This window comes from Arvicanthis niloticus, chromosome 8 (genome assembly GCF_011762505.2).
Source record: "Arvicanthis niloticus isolate mArvNil1 chromosome 8, mArvNil1.pat.X, whole genome shotgun sequence".
Classification (NCBI taxonomy): Eukaryota; Metazoa; Chordata; class Mammalia; order Rodentia; family Muridae; genus Arvicanthis; species Arvicanthis niloticus.
The window spans coordinates 84,897,679-84,915,634 of record NC_047665.1 but is presented as its reverse complement, the minus strand read 5'-3'; the positions used below and the strand labels follow the sequence as shown (position 1 = coordinate 84,915,634).

The following is a 17,956-nucleotide window of genomic DNA, read 5'->3' as shown; positions in this document are numbered from 1 at the left end:
AGCCAATGGACTGGGGGAACACTGGTTAAAATGCCTTGCCTGTAGTGATGATGAATTACAAGGGTTATCTTCTTTATCCAAATAGAAAGTGCAAAGTCCCGAGGAAGCATTTACTTATAGCCAGGTACCGACTCGTCCCTCTGGAATGTGAGAGGCATTATAGGAGCCACATTCTGTGTTATGAAAACGGCAACTCTGAGGGGTTTTCTTGGTGTGTTTAGCATCACAGACCTGCTAAATGACAGAGACATGGACAGGAGTAGGTGGTCCAACCATCTAACTCATAGATGTTGTATTGGTAACTATGGACCTCGGTGGCAGTGTTTTCAAAGCTTCCACTGAGAACACCCTCCCACCCCTGCCTGTGCCCATGCAGGCTGAGGCCAGACAGCCCCTGATCCCAGAAGAAGCCTCACCTTCCAGAGCTAAGAGAGAATATCTGTTCCAGCTAACCACGCCTGGTGTGGGAAACTTGTGCTGGGTAGCTGGGAGGCCATCGTTTTTCCTGACCCTTTGCTCCCTTTCCACTTTGAAAGCTTTAGAATGATGACATGGGAACCAAAGCCAAACAGCCCATAATGGCCAAGAAAATCTAACTCAGATGTTGGCATGCTGGAGAACGTGTGTCAAAGGTCTCTCCGTTACTCAACTGTGTGAATAAGTAAACGTGGGGGAGGGCGGGGCCTGAATCCCCAAACTGACTAACCACTTCCTATTGTTTCTTGGGACGTTTTTTTTTTTTTTTAATATTCTTTCCCGACTCTTTCTTCACTCATTTCCTTAACCTAGTTCTACTTAATTTTCAGTTTTAGGTAACCAGCACATCAACACAGTAAGTATTTAGGCAGGAAGGGGAAGCAAGTGTTTCTGATCTGACAAAAACCCACCCAGCTCAGAAACAACTGATATCAATTTCTTACGACCATCCCAGAATGTTTGCAGGCTTTTATGATGTAATTTTTCATGTGCACTTTTCTTGTACAGAGATGAGATGGAGTACATACGTACTCCGTCTTAGTTCGCTTTCAAAAGCTCAATAATAATGTGCGTTAGGAGTTTTCCCAGTCCACTTCCTCCCCTTTTCAGTTGTCGAATGGATTCTGTGGAACTGACGCATGATAACTCACTTAACATCTCTCTTCTGATAAGTGTTTATGTTTTTAGCTTTTACCAAGCAGCCAAGGAATCAGCCTGTCAGGCTGTGCGCATGCATTGTTGTTCTTTGAAGGCAGTGAGTTAGGAATCCAGGCCTGGGGAGATGGGCATATGCTCTACTCCAGTGGATGGTACTACGTGGCTTAGGAGAATCCCAAGCATTTCCTTCAGAACTTGTAAGCTGTTTGCCCCACGTGATGAGGAACAGTAGTTGGAGAGATGCTATTTTCATGGATACAGAAGTACAGATCTAGAATTATCCAAAATTAGCATATTAGCTATTGAAGGAAAAAAAAAAGAAGGGTTATTATTCCTGCTGTTATTCCTGTGACTGGCTACATCTCTTAATCCTTCTTAAATAACCGGGAATGAAACATTCAAACACACAAGCCTATTGGGGACATTCTCACTGAAACTGCCACTAAGTTTCATGTATTGTCCTAAATGTATGGTTATGTTTCTATCTTATTTTATGAGCTCTTTATGTGTTTGGGCCATTTCTATAGTTAAGATGCATAGTTCATTTGTGATTATGCAAAGCTTAGTTCTACTCCTTTATAAATAATAACAAACTTTGATGTTTGTGTGTTGGGACTATGGCCCTACCCCTTCTCTATGCATCTTTAAGAGTGATTGCTATTCCTTGTTACCCTTGTTACAGGCCAGGGGCTGATCAGGTACTCAGCTCTCCAGTGATGACATCATTCTCACAGGAAAAGATCATTTTGGGAATGTTGATTTTTTTTTTTTAACTTTCAAGCTTGTATCTTCCAGGAGCTTTTTCCCAAGGCTGATGAATGTTGTGGACCTCTCACTGTTAGATCCCTCAGGTTATGAGGTGGGATTATCTGATGAATTTTAAGACCTTTCCCATACTTGTTATTTTCCAAGAAGTGCCAACGGCTCTTGTTTTCCTCCATCACTGGACAGCAGACTGGGATCTTGTTGCTCATCCAGTAGTTCCCACAAGACTGAAGTGATTTCTCTTTCTTATTTGTTTGTTTGTTTGTTTGTTTGTTTTGTCTGAGGAATCTGAGGACCCATACAAGTGAGATAATCCAGTTATCATGGTGTTATTTTTTCCAACGATAAAGCAGAGGGTGTCTATGTCTCCAATGCCTGCCAAGGAGGAGGGAAACTCAGGATGGCAGGCTAGAGCGAGCAGGAAAGGAAAGGGGGCAGCTGCTAGACACAGGAGCCGAACACATGCCCAAGGAACTATTGTAGAGCAGGCGACGCATCTTCGTGAACAAGAAAGAATTGGTCTCAGTCCCAGGGATTAGTCTGTGGAAGGCTCACTCCTGAAGGTTCAGGTCTACACAAAGGCATGAACTAGTTCTTTGAAATTATTCTCATTCCAGTTTATCCAAGGACTGTGTTAAAAATACCAGTTCCCAGGCTTCCCTCCAGGCCTACTGTATCAGTACTAATTTGAAATAAGTTTTTGTTTGTTGATTACCTGGGAGAGGGGAGGGACAGACAATAATGTAAGTCAGTATTATCTTGTCTTGGAGTTAGTTTCCCCTGAAAGGGATGTTGGTATGGAAGAAGTAGTGGGTGCGTAGATTGCTGAAGAGCAGAAATGTGACCATTCTTCCAAAAGTGTCCTCTGAAAGGCTTGGCCATCATGTGTTTGTAACTTCTCACACTCACAGCCCTTCTTATTGATGAGAACTTTCATTCATTCATGAACTCAATGGTGTTACTGAGCCATATGCCAGCTAGTTTATGGATGATGCTGTTAATTGATTGTTCTTAACTTTTGTGAGCCCAGAATAATCCCTAAAGCAAAGGCAAGTAATTTATAACTGATTCTTGTCAAGCAAAAGATTTAGCATCTTCTCAAGATTGTTTTTCTTCTTATTAATAATGGTTATAAATTTGTATCCAAATGGCCTAATAACTAGGCGAAAGATTAACCTAATTTGAGAAAGCTCAATATTGTTTGATGAAAACAGATGAGATCACTGGAAGCCAGGCAGATGGATTTGGCAGCTTTTCCATGTTTACTTGGACTGAAATCACCCTTTAATTTGGAGTTCTTTCATGAACAATAATGTGTCTGTTATCTGAATATATGTTAGGGAATCATAAATGAATACAGTGTGTTTCAAACTTTATAGGTCAAATTCTATCCTCTTTCTTTATAGGACACATGAAATATTAATTGTCCATATTGCTTTGATGAAAGATAGAAAAAATAGTGTATTGTTTGTCAAGTAGTGTTTATTTTTCACAATCTGGACTTTGATTCCTTTGTGCTTTGTCTTGTTTTTGATAGGTTGTAGGCCACGTATTCTAGTTTTTCACTCTCATATTTTATTGAAACATATCTCACGGTGTCTCATGAAAGCACAAGGAATGTATGATGGATATCTTTATGTTAACTTGACACAAACTAAAATCATTTGAGAGGCTAGAACCTCAGTTGAGAAGTGGGCTGTGGGCTGTGGGCTGTGGGCCAGCCTGTAGAATATTTTCTTAGTTAGTGATTGATGGAAAAAAGTTCACCAAAGGTGGTGCCGTCCTCAGGCTGATGGTCCTGAGTTCTGTAAGGAAGCAGGATGAGCAAACCACCGTGGGCAAGTCAGTAAGCAGCCCTCCTCCATGACCTTTGTATCATCTGCTGCCTCCAGGATCCTGCCCTGTTTAAGTTCCTGTCCTGATTTCCTTTGATGTTGAACAGCAACATAAAAGTGTAAGATGAATAAATCCCTTTCTCCCCAACTTGCTTTTGGTCATGGTGGTTCATCATAGCAATAGTAACCCTAAGTAAGACAGAATGAACGAAGTTGAGACTTGCACCTCAAGCCAACTCTCCCTAGGTTCTGATAAATTTGAATGCTACATACCTGGGAATAACAAGGGAACTGGGCTTATTTGTATAAACCAGTAATAAGAGTCAAAGAAGTTTATGAGTAATAGCAATAACTTGAACATTGTTAATTAAGGGATACCATTCAAATAGTACAGGTTATGCATAAGGTTGTTTCCTTCCAGCCAAACTTCTCTTGGCAATCATAGCTACATGTGCTGATGGTTCCCCAAACAAAGAACAGTCCTTCATCCACCTTCTGTTTTCCTTCTACCTTGACCTGACCAATTTGTCAAGTAGTCAGTGTATGATCCAAATAGACATTGCTTGCTTCAGATTTTATACTGCCAAAAGGAAGGGCCTATTTTGGGGTCAAAGATCTGACTCTTAGTTTTTCAAACTATTATGGATGAATTGGAGAGAGGTGATAAGTATTCTCTGATGGTGAAATGAGTCAATTCAAGCCAAATTAAAGTATAAAAGCAAGTTTATTGGTGGCAGCTTTCAGATGAGTTCACCAACCACACAGGATGGGGTCAGTGAAGTTGCCATGCAGAAGGATACAGAGGGGAAGGGGAAGAGAAAGAAAGTGCACACAGAGAGAAGAGAGATGCAGAGAGAGAGAGAGAGAGAGAGAGAGAGAGAGAGAGCGCAGAGAGAGAGAGAGGCAGAGAGATATGCAGAGAGATATGCAGAGAGAGAGAAGAGAGAGAGAGAGAAAGAACTCACCAAAATGTCTGGATTATATATAGTGAAGAGCACTGGGGGAGAGGAAGCCCCTCCCCTGGGCTGGAAAGTTCAGGGTAGAGTGTGGGTTATGCCAGCCATGCCCTGTAACAGTAGGGACTGAGGGATGCTGGGAGAACCTGGAAGTCAGGTCCACTTTGTTACTTTAAATAGGCACCTCAATCTTTTGTCCTGGGTCTGAATCCCAACAGAATGAATTTGAAAGAAAAGACTAACCTCAACCAATCTCAATCAACCTCAACCTTGGGTTTTTTTTTTTTTTTTTTGTAGATGCTGCTGTCCTGAAGTGCAGGTCAGGATTATTCTAAACTAGTGGTTAGGGATTTGACAGTATTCATTAAGGGAATTCAGATGCCACCTGTTGTGTTGTCCTTCCTTTTTGGAGTCTTGCTTCCTGCAAGATAAGATCCATGGAGGGTTGGCAGTTTTGTCTCACTGAATGGCTGCCCCTGCATAGGCTCTTATGGTCAAGGTGGATCAACAATTTCAAAAGAAGTTTGTGGACAGAGCAGCTTTGAGGAGGTGACTGAAACCAATTTGTGGCTTAGGAAGCAGTGACTTTCTGTTATTAACTAGTATGTTTTGGCCATCTTTAACCATTAAAAACAATGGTAGCCATATCTGTTTATTATTACTGTGATGTCCCAGGGAAACAATTTAGAAGAGTTTTGTATGGGCATGCCTGGTTCCGGAGTTGTCACTGTTTCCCTAAAGTGGCATCTTGCTATGTTCTTCAAACAAGTCTTGAACTCGTAGATTCAGGCAGATTTCCCACTTCTAGGGGTGAGACTATAGACACACACTAACAGATTCTGCTCAAATGTTTCTAGTAGAGATCCATTCATACAATTAAGAATTTATAAACTTGTGTATAATAAAGCAGGTTTCCCATTCAAAACCCTTCTATTCTGCATCTTTTCCTGGAGATGTATCACTTTTTAGAGTTTATGCTCTACCTGTTATTAAAACCTCTTGGAACACTGCATCATCTTCCAACCACTGAGCTGCTTAACTTTTAAAACTATTAACTTCAGTATGCTTTGAAGCTGCAGGAAACTGGATATCCATATATGTTTTAATCTGTGAGTGGAGCTCATTTTATTTATATAGCTTCAGAAATGTGAGTAGGCTTTGTGGTGTACTTTTAAAGATAAGAACAAAACAACACATACACACACCATAAAGAACAACAATAACACACACACACACACACACACACACACACACACACACACACACACCCCAAACAAGCAAGCAAACAAACAACAACAAAACAAAAATGAAAAACAAAAATTAAAAAAAAAAAAAACCAACCAAACAAAGAAACCAAGGGTTTCTTTCCCCCCTTTCTTTCTCACTAGGTGAAAAAAAAAAATGTACAAAATGTTGTAATTCATAGATTACCTACCTATAATATAAATCAAGGTATTTAGGCATTTAAGTTAAAATGGCCTTATTTGTTTAAAAAAGCCTTGTTAACATTAAAATCACACTTAGCAGAAATCTGCTTTTGCTGTTAAGATTGGTAAGGAAACTGAAGGCAGAGAGATAGGTCTTCCTGTGACATTTGTCTCAGTCCACTTCCTCAGGGGCATTGCTTGCCATTTTGGAGGATTTGGGGTGGCAGGTTTCCTAGGGAGTATGTGGTTGCCTTTAATTAGGAGATTAGATTTCTAAAGTGCGAGTGACTTCGGTTGCATTTGTTTTCACCTTTCTAGTGTGGACAAGCTGAGGACATTCCTCAGAGAAAGAGGGAATGACGGCTCTCTCCCCATTATCTTCTGTGACAATAGTTTTATCAGAGCACAGATGCCCCCTCTAGTCACAGTCATCCTGACAAAGATTACTTTTACTGCAAGTGCCCAAAGTATTGATTTTCTACCCATGCATAACTAGTTACGGCAATCTCCGACTCCTAAAATCAAGGTCATTATCTTCTGATTGGTGCATTGTTGACATTCTAGGATGTCTTGCTGCCCTGAGAAGTTGTAGTGTAGGTGACAGCTAGGTCTGGAGTCCTGCTCAAGCCTCAGAACCCTCTTCTGTACTCAGGAATTTTGTCAGCAAAATTCATTTGCAGTTGTGGAATGGCTTCCTTCTCATTGCCAACGACAGAACACCTTTGTGACCCGTAGGCTCGCTGACATGGGTCGTCTGTTACATCAGGTTCATTCAAGGTAATGTCAAGTGGATTTAGTAAAAACTGACTAAGAAACCAGAGCTGGTGGCTCTGGCCTGAAAACTGCAGTTACTTAAAGGTTGAGGCAGGAGGATAGAAACTTCACAGCCTACTTTGGTTATACGGTAAGTTTAAAGCTAGCTTGGACTATTCAGTGAGACCTTGACTCAAAGTACAAAGTAAACGGAGGACTGGATACATGTCAGTGGTAGATTGCTTGCCTGGTGTGAATGAATTCCTAGGTCCAATCCCCAGGGCTAGTTGAGGGGGACACACACACACACACACACAGACACATATAGACACACACACACACACACACACACACACCAAACACATATAGACACACACACACACACACACACACACACACACACACACACACACCAAACCAACCAACCAACCAACCTAATGTGGTCAGAGAACTAATGTGATCAGAGAACTTAAGTATAATTGTATAATTTCCTTCTTGTTCTCCTCCTGTCTGGTAACAAATTCTAATAACTAGGGTGTTGTCCCTCTTATTCTAATGTGTACTCCCATTCAAGGAAGGGATTTCACAAGGTAGATGCATGTCCAAAGGCAGAAACCTTGACAACCATTTTAGCATTCTGCCAGCCATACTCAGAGCAACTATGGATCCAGGCATGTAGAAAGACCTAGGCAGAACTGTATGGAGAGATAGAGGGCAGTTAGCTTATTCATGGTTTCTTCCTCCTCCTCTCTGTGTAGGTGAGTGTGCCTGACCACAACCAGTATGCCTGGTCACAGGGCTGGTTTGCTCACCCCTCAATATGACATTTTGCGTCTGATAGGAGAACATAGGAGAACAAATCCATTCATTTGTGTTGCTCTATGTTCTGTCCTTGACCCACACCACAGCACTTTACCTGCACCATTCGCCCCATTCGGATTCCTTTCCACACATATCACTTGATTAGTTTGGTGGTTTTCTTTGGCTCTCACTCCAGGCTCTGCTTCCTGACATCCATGGCTACATGGTGTAGAGCTGGGTATCTCTCTCCTTTATCACAGTACATTTTTATTTTTGCAGCTCCCACTAAACTGGCAGCAACTCCTCCTCCCACTCCTAGTTTTTTCAGCTCTGCCCAGTGTGCCTGCCAGATAGTGGCGACCAAGTGACTGGAAGTAGGAAGAAGAGAGTTGTCAGAGAGACAGTGAAAGAGGAAATAGATTTCAGGCTTCCCAGCTCAGTGCGTGTCTCATAACACCACCTCATGTGAATATTTCCTGACCCACCAACTCACATTAGCTGGTTACCCGATCCAACTAAAAGCTGAGTTAAAATGGTAGAGCGTAAGAAAGGCCAACTCAGGATGAGAAATGATTAAACAGAGTTGGCCAGTTCCATGTTATTGAATCTTTATTGATTTCTTCATTGAATTCCACACAACCTAAGTGTATTTTTATGTCATGTGGTAGTTAAAGGGCTGGGGATATTTAGCTGAAGACGTGCTTGGGCATTGGCTGCCTAATGCTGAACACAGGAGGCAGTTCTCTGAAGGCTCTGGAACATCTGGACAGTTTTAGAAGTGCTCTGTGAGTTATTCTCTGCTGAGTTTGGGGAGCCACGCCAGGGCTGCTCTGATGAGATTGTGAATGGGGTACAAGGACTCAAGCTCCAACCCCTACATGCAAGGCCACCCTGAGGTGCTAAACACAAAAGACAGGCTAATACTTTATAGTTTTAGGAATTAAGACAAGGCTCTTTTGTGGCTGTGGTCTGGGGACTATAGAAAAATCATAAAGACCCAGTTATTTGGAGAATAAAATGAAAAAGAGTTTTGTTGAAGTAATTATTTAAAACGGCAGCAACCGATCTGGCTTGTAGTTACGGAGTTGGAGCCGCCATGTTCCCAACTAGGCTAGGCCTGAGGTTATGAACAACGGCTGTGTTCTCCCTGCTGCTGCGGCTCAGGCCACCATCTCAATCCTCCCGTTCAGGTGGTCAGAGACACTGGCCTGCCACCCACAAGAGGCCAGCATAGGAGATGGCTCTGCCAATCTTCCACGCTGTCTCCTCAAGGCTGGGCTGAGCCCAGACCATCCTGCCATCCACAAGGTACCCAGTAGAAAATGAGACTCTAATGTTTAAAGATTATTCAATAGCTTTATACATTTGTCAATGCTCAAATAACAAGATGCCCACACAATTGGAAGTGTTAACCAATTAATTAACCTAGATATAAGTTGTTATCCAAGGGCTGCTCCTGATACATACGTGGTTCTTTATTGCTCCTACATCTCTGCCTCCTTTCTAGCTCCTCCTTTTCCTCTCCTTACTCCTCCCACCTTAGCTCCTCCCAACTTGCAGGGAAAATATGCCGCTTCCGGGTTTGGGCTTGGAAAGGACGATGGAATCGGTTCCTGCCTCTGCCACTTCTGGTTACTCGGCCTTAGACCAATGACATCTTCCTAAGCCTTGCTGAATGCAGCTTATGAAGTAGTCAAATGGCTGACGCCCATCTCCACACATTCAACAAGTGAGTCCACGTTGTTTCTATCACGACACATTACATATCAGACGAAGCTATGTAACCCATCTCAGTGGGAGAGCCTAGTAGTGTGCACTCAAACGACTGCCCGCTCCTCAGTTCCCTCTGCTTCAAGAGCATTTTTCTCACCCCAGGTTGCAAACGCTGTACCCATTGACTGCTCCTTCCTCCCTCAGCCCCTGCTCACCTCTCTTATACTTGTGGTATCCTTTAGGTTATCCATTTTAGATACCTCACATAAGTACCTATACAATGTCCTTTTTGTGTGGCTTATTGTACCAATAGAAGGTGTTCAAGGTTGTAGTTGGCACCACCGCTTCCTTGCCCCACAGTCTTTATAACAGTCCATTTTGTATTTAAACAACATTTTGTTTATTCATTCATCCACTGATGGTTTTTGCTGGCCATCCATATTCTTTATTACCTTCAGATGTTCTGGTGTGAGCTTGGGAGCCTCTGGAGTACATAGTATCTTGGTTAACATATGTAATTTTCCATCAGAGCTGCAAGTGAAGGAGGGCCAGAATGTTAAAACTGAAAAGATATGACCGGCATTAATCTTATTTAGTTTTATCTGCTATGTAAGAGAAAGAACAGGGTCTCCTGGTGAAAATTCATTACTTGGAGCAATAGTTGAGTATTTATGGTTTATCATTAGAAAGATAGAAGGTTTTACAGAGCAAATAGTACTAATATTAGGAAAACAGGAACAGTTCTCCTTACCCCAAATACTTGGGCGCAGAGGTTAGCCATTGTTGACAAGCTAAAATCCATAATCCCCTACGCAGGATCCTTGGAGAGTTTTGGCTCGGCTGCTCCTAATGCTCCTTCCACATTAGCTGTACTCACAGTGACTCTGCATGTGGAGATTGCTCTCCATGTCTCCTGAGGGATGTATGATCAGATATTCAGAAACTACTTTTCTTGCCAAATAATACTCAGTTTCTTCCATATCTCTGGCCCATAGCTTAAAGCCTCCATCAATCTTGCCTAGTTTCTAGAATGAGTAGCTTTTCCTCTTAACGCACTTGTCTCCTCATATTTCAAATAAGGCAAGAATTACCCTTTCTGACTTGATAACATGGGGTCAGAGGGGCCACACAACCTTCCAGAGGATTCTACAGTTGTGCTCTGAGGTTTGATCAGGTGAGCCTTCTCTGCTGGTCACAGTTCTGATGTCATCCTGGCCAGTGAGGTTCCGTGTAAACTTGACAGAAGAGAGCCCATGCTGAGGAGGTAGCAGACAAGAGAAAGCCAATTTTTCAGAAATCTGCATTTTTGCAGGTCTCTAAGGGATACCCTAAATCCTTTGCTTCTTACAAATGTTTCCCGTTATTGAGAGATGTTGGGCAAACAGAAGGGAGCTTAACCCACTGTAGGAGACTTATGGGCGATGTGTAGATTAAGCCTAATATTCCCATGTAAATACTTTCTAAAATAAAATTTAAAAGCATGGGTCTGATAGGTGTGTGCTATATGTGAGATTATACCCAAATTTACGTGAAAATGCCCAGGACTTAGAATAGCTGAAACAATTCTTAAAAGCAAGAAAGAAATAGGAGAACTCAGTCTACTTCTATTAGCTACAGAAATATAGTGTGAGCTCATGTAAGAAGGAGACACACAGATCAATGAGACACAAGGTAGAATCCAGAGCTATACTAATGTGAACATACCCAACTGTTTTTAAACAAGGAAAGTCAATGGAAGAAACCTATCCTTTTCAAAATTTGTTATGGAGCAACTTGGTAGCTTCAGGTAATAAGTTAAACCAATCACTAGTATACTAGACCTAAACCTTATAAATTATGCAAAAAAAATTGTCAAAATTGATCACAGGCTTTCATGTGAAATGTGAAAAACAGCCCAAACAAGTAGTTTGCAAAATATTAAGCATATATATTTTTTATTTACTGCAATGAATCCTGGTGCCTTTGGATAGAAAGGAAAATTTTAATATTAAAGCCATGTTTATTACAGTCTAACTACTGTGCTAAACCATGGGAAAATTCCATCAGTAAAGTTTTATGAAGGAACAACACATTTAAAAAAAAGCATGTAGAAAAAATATATTTGGGACCTAGCACTGTTCAAAAGTTTTGAGACGTGACATCAAAAGCACAGTCTTTAAAGGAAACCGGGAGCCGTGGGTCTCATCAATAGAATGCACACGAGCCCTCTGGGAGAATTTCTGAGCATGCCAAAAAAAAAAAAAAAAAAAAAATCATAACTAGAAAGTAGGTGAAACCCGAGAGACACAGTTCAGTAGAGAGTATGCACAGGTGGTGTTTCATCACACCGAAAGAAGCTCAACATTATTAGCTATCAGGAAAATGCAAATCTAAGTCACAACGAGACATTGCTACTCATGTACAGAAATGGATTAAAAGATGTAAATGGAAGCGATGGTGAAGAAGTGGAAAATTCCATATTACTGCTGGAAAAAGCATCATGTGGCTTAGTCCTACTGAACATCATCAGCATCACAGTTGCTCATAAAACTGAGCAGACACTTGTCATTTGGTAGTTAGTACGCTCTTGGACATTCATTCCTTGAATAAGTGTGCACAGTAGTCTTATTTGTTATAAGCAAAAAGAGAAGCAAAAGCAATCGAGCAAGCTAACAAATGAATAAAACAGCCCAGATGTCCTTCACTGGGGAATATTTATACAGTCAGTGGTATTTCTATGCTAGAGAATACTGAGCAGCCATGGAAAGGACCACTCGCTTGACCCAATAACTTGTATGGAACAAAAAGAAATTCTCCAAGAACACATGCAGTCTCAAAGGCTTCACTATATACACACAAACTATGCTCCTGATAATAGAATTTTCCTGAACAATAAGATTATAGACATAGAGAGTTGACTTGTGGTTGCCAGGGGTTCAGGATAAAACAAGAGGCAGAGTGATTGTGGCTGTATATTAAGAGTCTGAGAATCTGAATGGTGTTAGCATGGTTCTGTAAGTTGATTGGTTATAGGAATACACACACACACATACAACACACACACACACACAGAGTACATTTATGTACAATTTGGTGAAATGTGAATGAGTTGTGTAGACAACCTTGATGTCATGTCCTGGTTTTGATATTTTACTATGGTTACTCAAGGTATATACACCTCCCTGTGTGTTTACACCTTCTGATGAATACAATAATTAGTTAAAAATAAAATATAAGGTAGTATTAGATTATTTATGAACAACCTTTTTTCCTCATTGAGACCTGACAAGTCTATTTAATAAACCATAAAAGGGCATCATATGAAATTCAAGCACACCAGCCACATATGTGCCATTTGATATATGTGTGTGAGAGAGTTGTCTTCTTCTTCTCATCAAAGAGGTGGTATTCACTGATTTCTTTGAAAATAATTTGGGAAACTGAAGATTTCTGTTCCTACCTTTTGGTCTACACTCACTGGATTCATCCTAAGAGCCTGTTGACATTTTTCTGTCCTCAAATACAAATTAATTTCTTAGGCTGGTATTATACACCCCAAATTGTAAAACACCTCCTTCAAAAGCATGCGAATCAAACCATAGGTGTTTGAATTTGGTCCTTTGTGTTCTTAGTATTTGTTGTTTCCTATGTCAAAAGATCCCCAGAATAACACAATTGGTGGCCAAACATAAAGGTATTTAGAACAGAATTTAAATACAAACCTACAAAAGTCAGCTCTTGACATCCCAGCCTTGAAGTCTGCATTTGCCTGACACCACCAGCTTTCGGTAGTCATTGAAAAACATTGTGTGATTGGACCCAGGTCATTATTAGGTACCACTTCCTGAGCTCCAGAGAGAGAGAGAGAGAGAGGCAGCCCACTTAGATCATCAACCCTTGGTTCAGGGTGAGATATCAAGAGCACCCGGGTGACTGGCTTGGAGCCTTTCAGTTTCCACAACTTTGTTCCCTCATGTTTAAAAATGGACGAAAATGTTGTCTGTCCAGTAGTGCATTCTGTGAGCTAAAAGTTAGTCTCAGATGAAGCTTGAAGCACAATGCCACACCTGTCACAATTACACAAAGAGATTAAGTTTCACTTTTCATTTTTTCTTCTTGGAGGAGGTTTTTATACAACATTAAATTAAACAAACAAACAAGCAAGCAAGCAGCGAAACTCTCATCTTTGTAATGGTCTCTTAATGGCAATGTCCTGCCCCAGATTGAAAAGCCTGTCTGATGGCTTTACAGGACAGACTTTTGGATATGACTGCTTCTTCCTCTATCTTTGTTCAGCATAACTTCTCCACCTCCCCTTGCCTGACAGTGGGATGCTGATGCTGGATGGCTGCTACAATGCCACTGAGCACAGAGAAACACTCTGGCCCACAGATAGGCACAGATAGGCACAGATAGGCACGTTCATGGTCAGACTCGTCAAGTACAAGGATAGGTGGCATGACCCATGACCCGTGAGCAAAGCTTGCAAGTGTTTTCATCCCTCAATAGATCTCACATCTCCTTTCCTGTTATAGTTCTTTGCAAGCTCAAATGTTTATTTTACTGAGTAGAAGACCAATTTACTTGTGGTTTATAGATTATCGAGGATGGATATTGTTTTGCTATGATACTATAAAGTCATGAGACTGGCAGCCAAATGTGATCACCTGCATGTCTTTAATAATCACATAGGTCAGAAATGCATGCACGGGATGTGGGAGTGTGGTGCCGAGTTTGCATCTAAGTCATTGTTCATCAGATAATTCTGTGTATTTAAGATTTCATTCATACAATCATCAGAAGTTAAGTGAAATGGTTCTTTATTCTATTGTCTGTTATTTAATTTAGGTCATATATTGAATTCTTGTTTGGGAGACAAAAGCAGAAAAGTTACGTGAAGAATGTTATGTGAGGGGCCCACAACGTTCTTTAGCAACTCAGTTTGTGAGTCTGACTTCTTCTCTTGGGATGAAGGAAATGGTTTTGGCCATAAAATTCCCATTAGCCACAAAAATAAGCAAAATTGCCTGCAGGATTCATGCAGGTAGAGCCTTGAAGAGTAATAAAACCTGGACTAAATGAACTCTTAAGGACACGATTTAAGCCCTTGAATGGCCAGTTAGACTTTATGTTTATCCCTCTGACTATACTTCCATATGTTTCTGGAGAAGTTCTGAAAAGTGGTTCATTAAAAAAAATTGTATTGGACTGGGGTAATTTGGGGCTTATTGACCAAGGCCAAGGGTGGGGGGTGCCCTGTTGGAGACCAGGAACAGCAAAGAATGGCAGGTCTGTCTGAACTCTTTCCTTCTGCCACCTAGTAAGAAGTGACTTCAAGTCTGGTTTAATTTAAATAAATATGACAAAAAGCGTAATAAATAAGATCAAGTAAACAAACAAACAACAACAATAATAAAATACTCTAAGAACAACCAATAATTTATGGGACCAAAGTTGATTTTAGAGAAAAGGGGCACATTATTGAAAATTAAGTTATCTGTATTAATCCAAGAAAACTTTGGTTTTTTCTGGAGGTGAATTTAATTGGGTCCATATGCCTAAGAGTCTCAGGAGATAGGAGGTCTGAAGAATGTCACCTTTGCTATTTTTTATTTTCTGTGGCTTGTAGGAATAGCTGTAGTTAGGTGCTTGTTGTTTCATACCACCTAAATTGAACACTTATTAGGTACTTACTACATATAAAGTGTTGTGAAGGACCTGTGGTTACACATTGTGCATGCAGAGAGAGCACAAAAAGCACACTTTATGCAAGTGAACTTCAAGAATGGTTCTCTAGATTCAGTGAGCTCGAACTTAGTGATCTCTGTGTCCGTTGGGGTGGGCAAAGGAACAGATGAGATTTGGGTTTCCTGGGAAAGGAAGGGCATATAAAAATCACAGGATGAGATCTTCTGGCCACATATGAAGGAATCTGAGTATACCTCAGTCAGGTAGAACATGGTCCATCAAGTGTTAAGTATTGTCCTTGAAATTGTGAACACTGGCAGATGTTGAAGAAGGCTTATGGAGGGTCTTATCGTAAACAGGAGACATCCAGAGAGCCTGTCAGGGTACAAGGCAACTGAGCAGAGGACAGAGAAGAGAGGCTGTAAAGCTAACTGTGGGTATCTAGCAGGTATGAGAGGGAGTAAAGAGGCTTTAAAAAGTGACTCTGGGAACCTCTGGAGAGGTCTAAGAGTGAGAGAAAGACTGAACCAGGTTAGTGCTTAAGGTGCCAGGGGGATACAGTAACAGCAATGGTAAGGCCTGGTTCTCTGCTCATTGTTAGTATGAGAAGTAAGGATTTTAGACAAAGATGGAGAAGCCAGAAACAGCTCCCAGGGCCCATGCCATTTTTCCAGTCTTGGTGATATTTTTTAACAGTTATTTTAATAATGACGCTGAAAGTGTGTGGCAGTCTTTCTCCCTCAGAACAGTGTGGCTGCTGAAAAAGGTGGCAGCTAATACGAAAAATGAGTTTTATTGCTTCGCTGCGGATTTAATTAATTTATGTTCGTCCTCTTTCCGTTGCCATGTGTCCTCTGAGTTGACAGGGTGTCTAGGCACAGCTTCCTTATGAGAGCCCATGTGACGAAGGAAAGCGCTACGAAGTTTTTCCTCACTCTGAAAATGTTTAATACCACAAGAGTAAAAACACATGCGAAGGGAAAGTGGGCAATTTAGGCCAGTGGTTCTCAACCTTTCTGATGCTGTGACCCTTTAATACAGGTCCTCATGCTGTAGTGACCCCAACCATAAAATTATTTTCATGGATACTTCATAACCAAAATCTTGCTACTGTTATGCTGCGTGATGCACATATCTTTATGTTCCAGTGGTTTTGGGGGATCACAACCCACAGGTTGGGAGCTGCTGTGTTGGGCTCATTTTATGCCGTTTTTAGACACAAGAACATAGGCTGTCTGCATGATGTTTCAATTGAGGCGTCTCAACCTTGGTATAGTTGACCTTTGTCTTGGTTAATTCAGTGCTGTGCTGCGTGGGTGGGGGCTGCCTCCCGAGGTCTGTGTCCACAAGACACCTGCAGCCCCTCTCACTCCCCATTGTGACAATCAGCAGTGTCTCCTAATGTTGCCAGAATTCCCCTGAACAGGGGTGGAAAAGAGGAACAACAGCTGGATTAGTGTATTGCAGTGATGCTATCAGAAAACAATTGCTTACACCTCGGGCAGTCCTGAAGTTCTTCCTCAACAGCTTGTGGTACTTCAAAAACCGTCCATTGCCTGCAGCCACACTTGAAGAAAGAGAAACCCCATTTAACTGAGTTCTGTGTATTTCCCACGTTCTTTATCCTGTCCCCCTTTCATTTAGCAGCTGCATCAATTACCACTTGATTTTATAAGAAGGACACTCACTTCTTTTCTTTTCCTGGGTAATTAGTTCCTCAATGCAGAATAAGAAGCTTAAACTGGGATGTGGAAACTGTGGATTTCACCTGGAATATTTTTTGTAGTTCATTTTACCCTAAATTCCCTATAATTTGGAGCAGGCACCTTAGACTTTCTGTAGACATTTTCTCACTTGTAAGGTGGAGGAGTAACTCAAGAGGGATTTTATGCCTTTTGCATGCAATCATTTAAAAAGCAAGCTCATACATCATGTAATGTTTTAAATTCAATTTTTTCTGACAAGCCGTTGTTACTGTATTTTATAAAAGCACTGGTCTGAATTGGAGACACAACAGAACAAAGTGTTCTTTCACTAAAGGTAATACAGAAGTCCTTCCTGGAAATGTGATGGGAAGTTTTCACAACCTTTCTCTTCTGCCTAGTAAGAGAGAGTACAATCTGGCTCCCAAAGCTTTAAACTTGGTGGTAGGCAAGAGAATGTCTGACTATTCTTTGATCAGCAGAAATTGTGTGGCCGATAGAATTTGTTACAATTTTTTTTTTCAAGAGGAGATTACTTCTAAGTAATATTAAAGTTCTCTTAAAGTTTTCACATAGCTTGTTGCTCATTGGTGTCTTGCCTTAAGAAAACGCATTCATCTAAGAACTGGGGCAATGCGAATATCTGGACGTTAATAATTATATTCCCAAGAATCTCTTGCCTGTGAAACGGCATCTCTACTGTTAGTGTGGAAAGTCTCTGTAGCCAGTGATGCTAGCGAGAGCATGTGAAGGAGGAAAAGGCATGGAATACATTTGCTACAGAGAGTTTTACAGATGTTTTTTGAGCCTGCTCCATCATCCAGCTTCATCCATCATTCAGAGAAATCTATTTTGTGAACTCAGGCACTGTGGATGGACATGTTAACAGGGAAGTTGAGCAACAAACTTAACAATCTGCCTTTGGTCTGATTTTCTATTGTTATTGCCCAGTTTTTCTTTGCATATCCAAAAAACAGTGGAGAAACCACTCTCCCAACAGAGTTACTAGAAGCCAAAGACACTGCTGTGTTCCCTGTACTATGGACAGCTTGTTCTAATGCTTCCATCCCGTTCAGAGTAGAATATTCTGTACAGTCTTGTGTTCCTCCTGGGAGCTCTCTGCACATGGCCTGGCATTGCTTGGGGGTCACCTAGCCTGCCCCTCCTCCCAAACCTGTAAGACCTTTCTACCAAGTTTCATC

At 41.2% G+C, this 17,956-nt stretch overlaps 1 protein-coding gene across 1 annotated transcript in view; it reads left to right on the top strand.

Annotated features, from left to right (window-relative positions):
* Bmper (BMP binding endothelial regulator) overlaps positions 1–17,956 on the top strand; it is a 230,661-nt gene that overhangs the window by 30,609 nt on the left and 182,096 nt on the right. Inside the window, exon 3 of the mRNA XM_076938811.1 lies at positions 6,846–6,894. Coding sequence (XP_076794926.1) covers positions 6,846–6,894 — 49 coding nt within the window. The remainder of the gene's footprint in view (positions 1–6,845; positions 6,895–17,956) is intronic.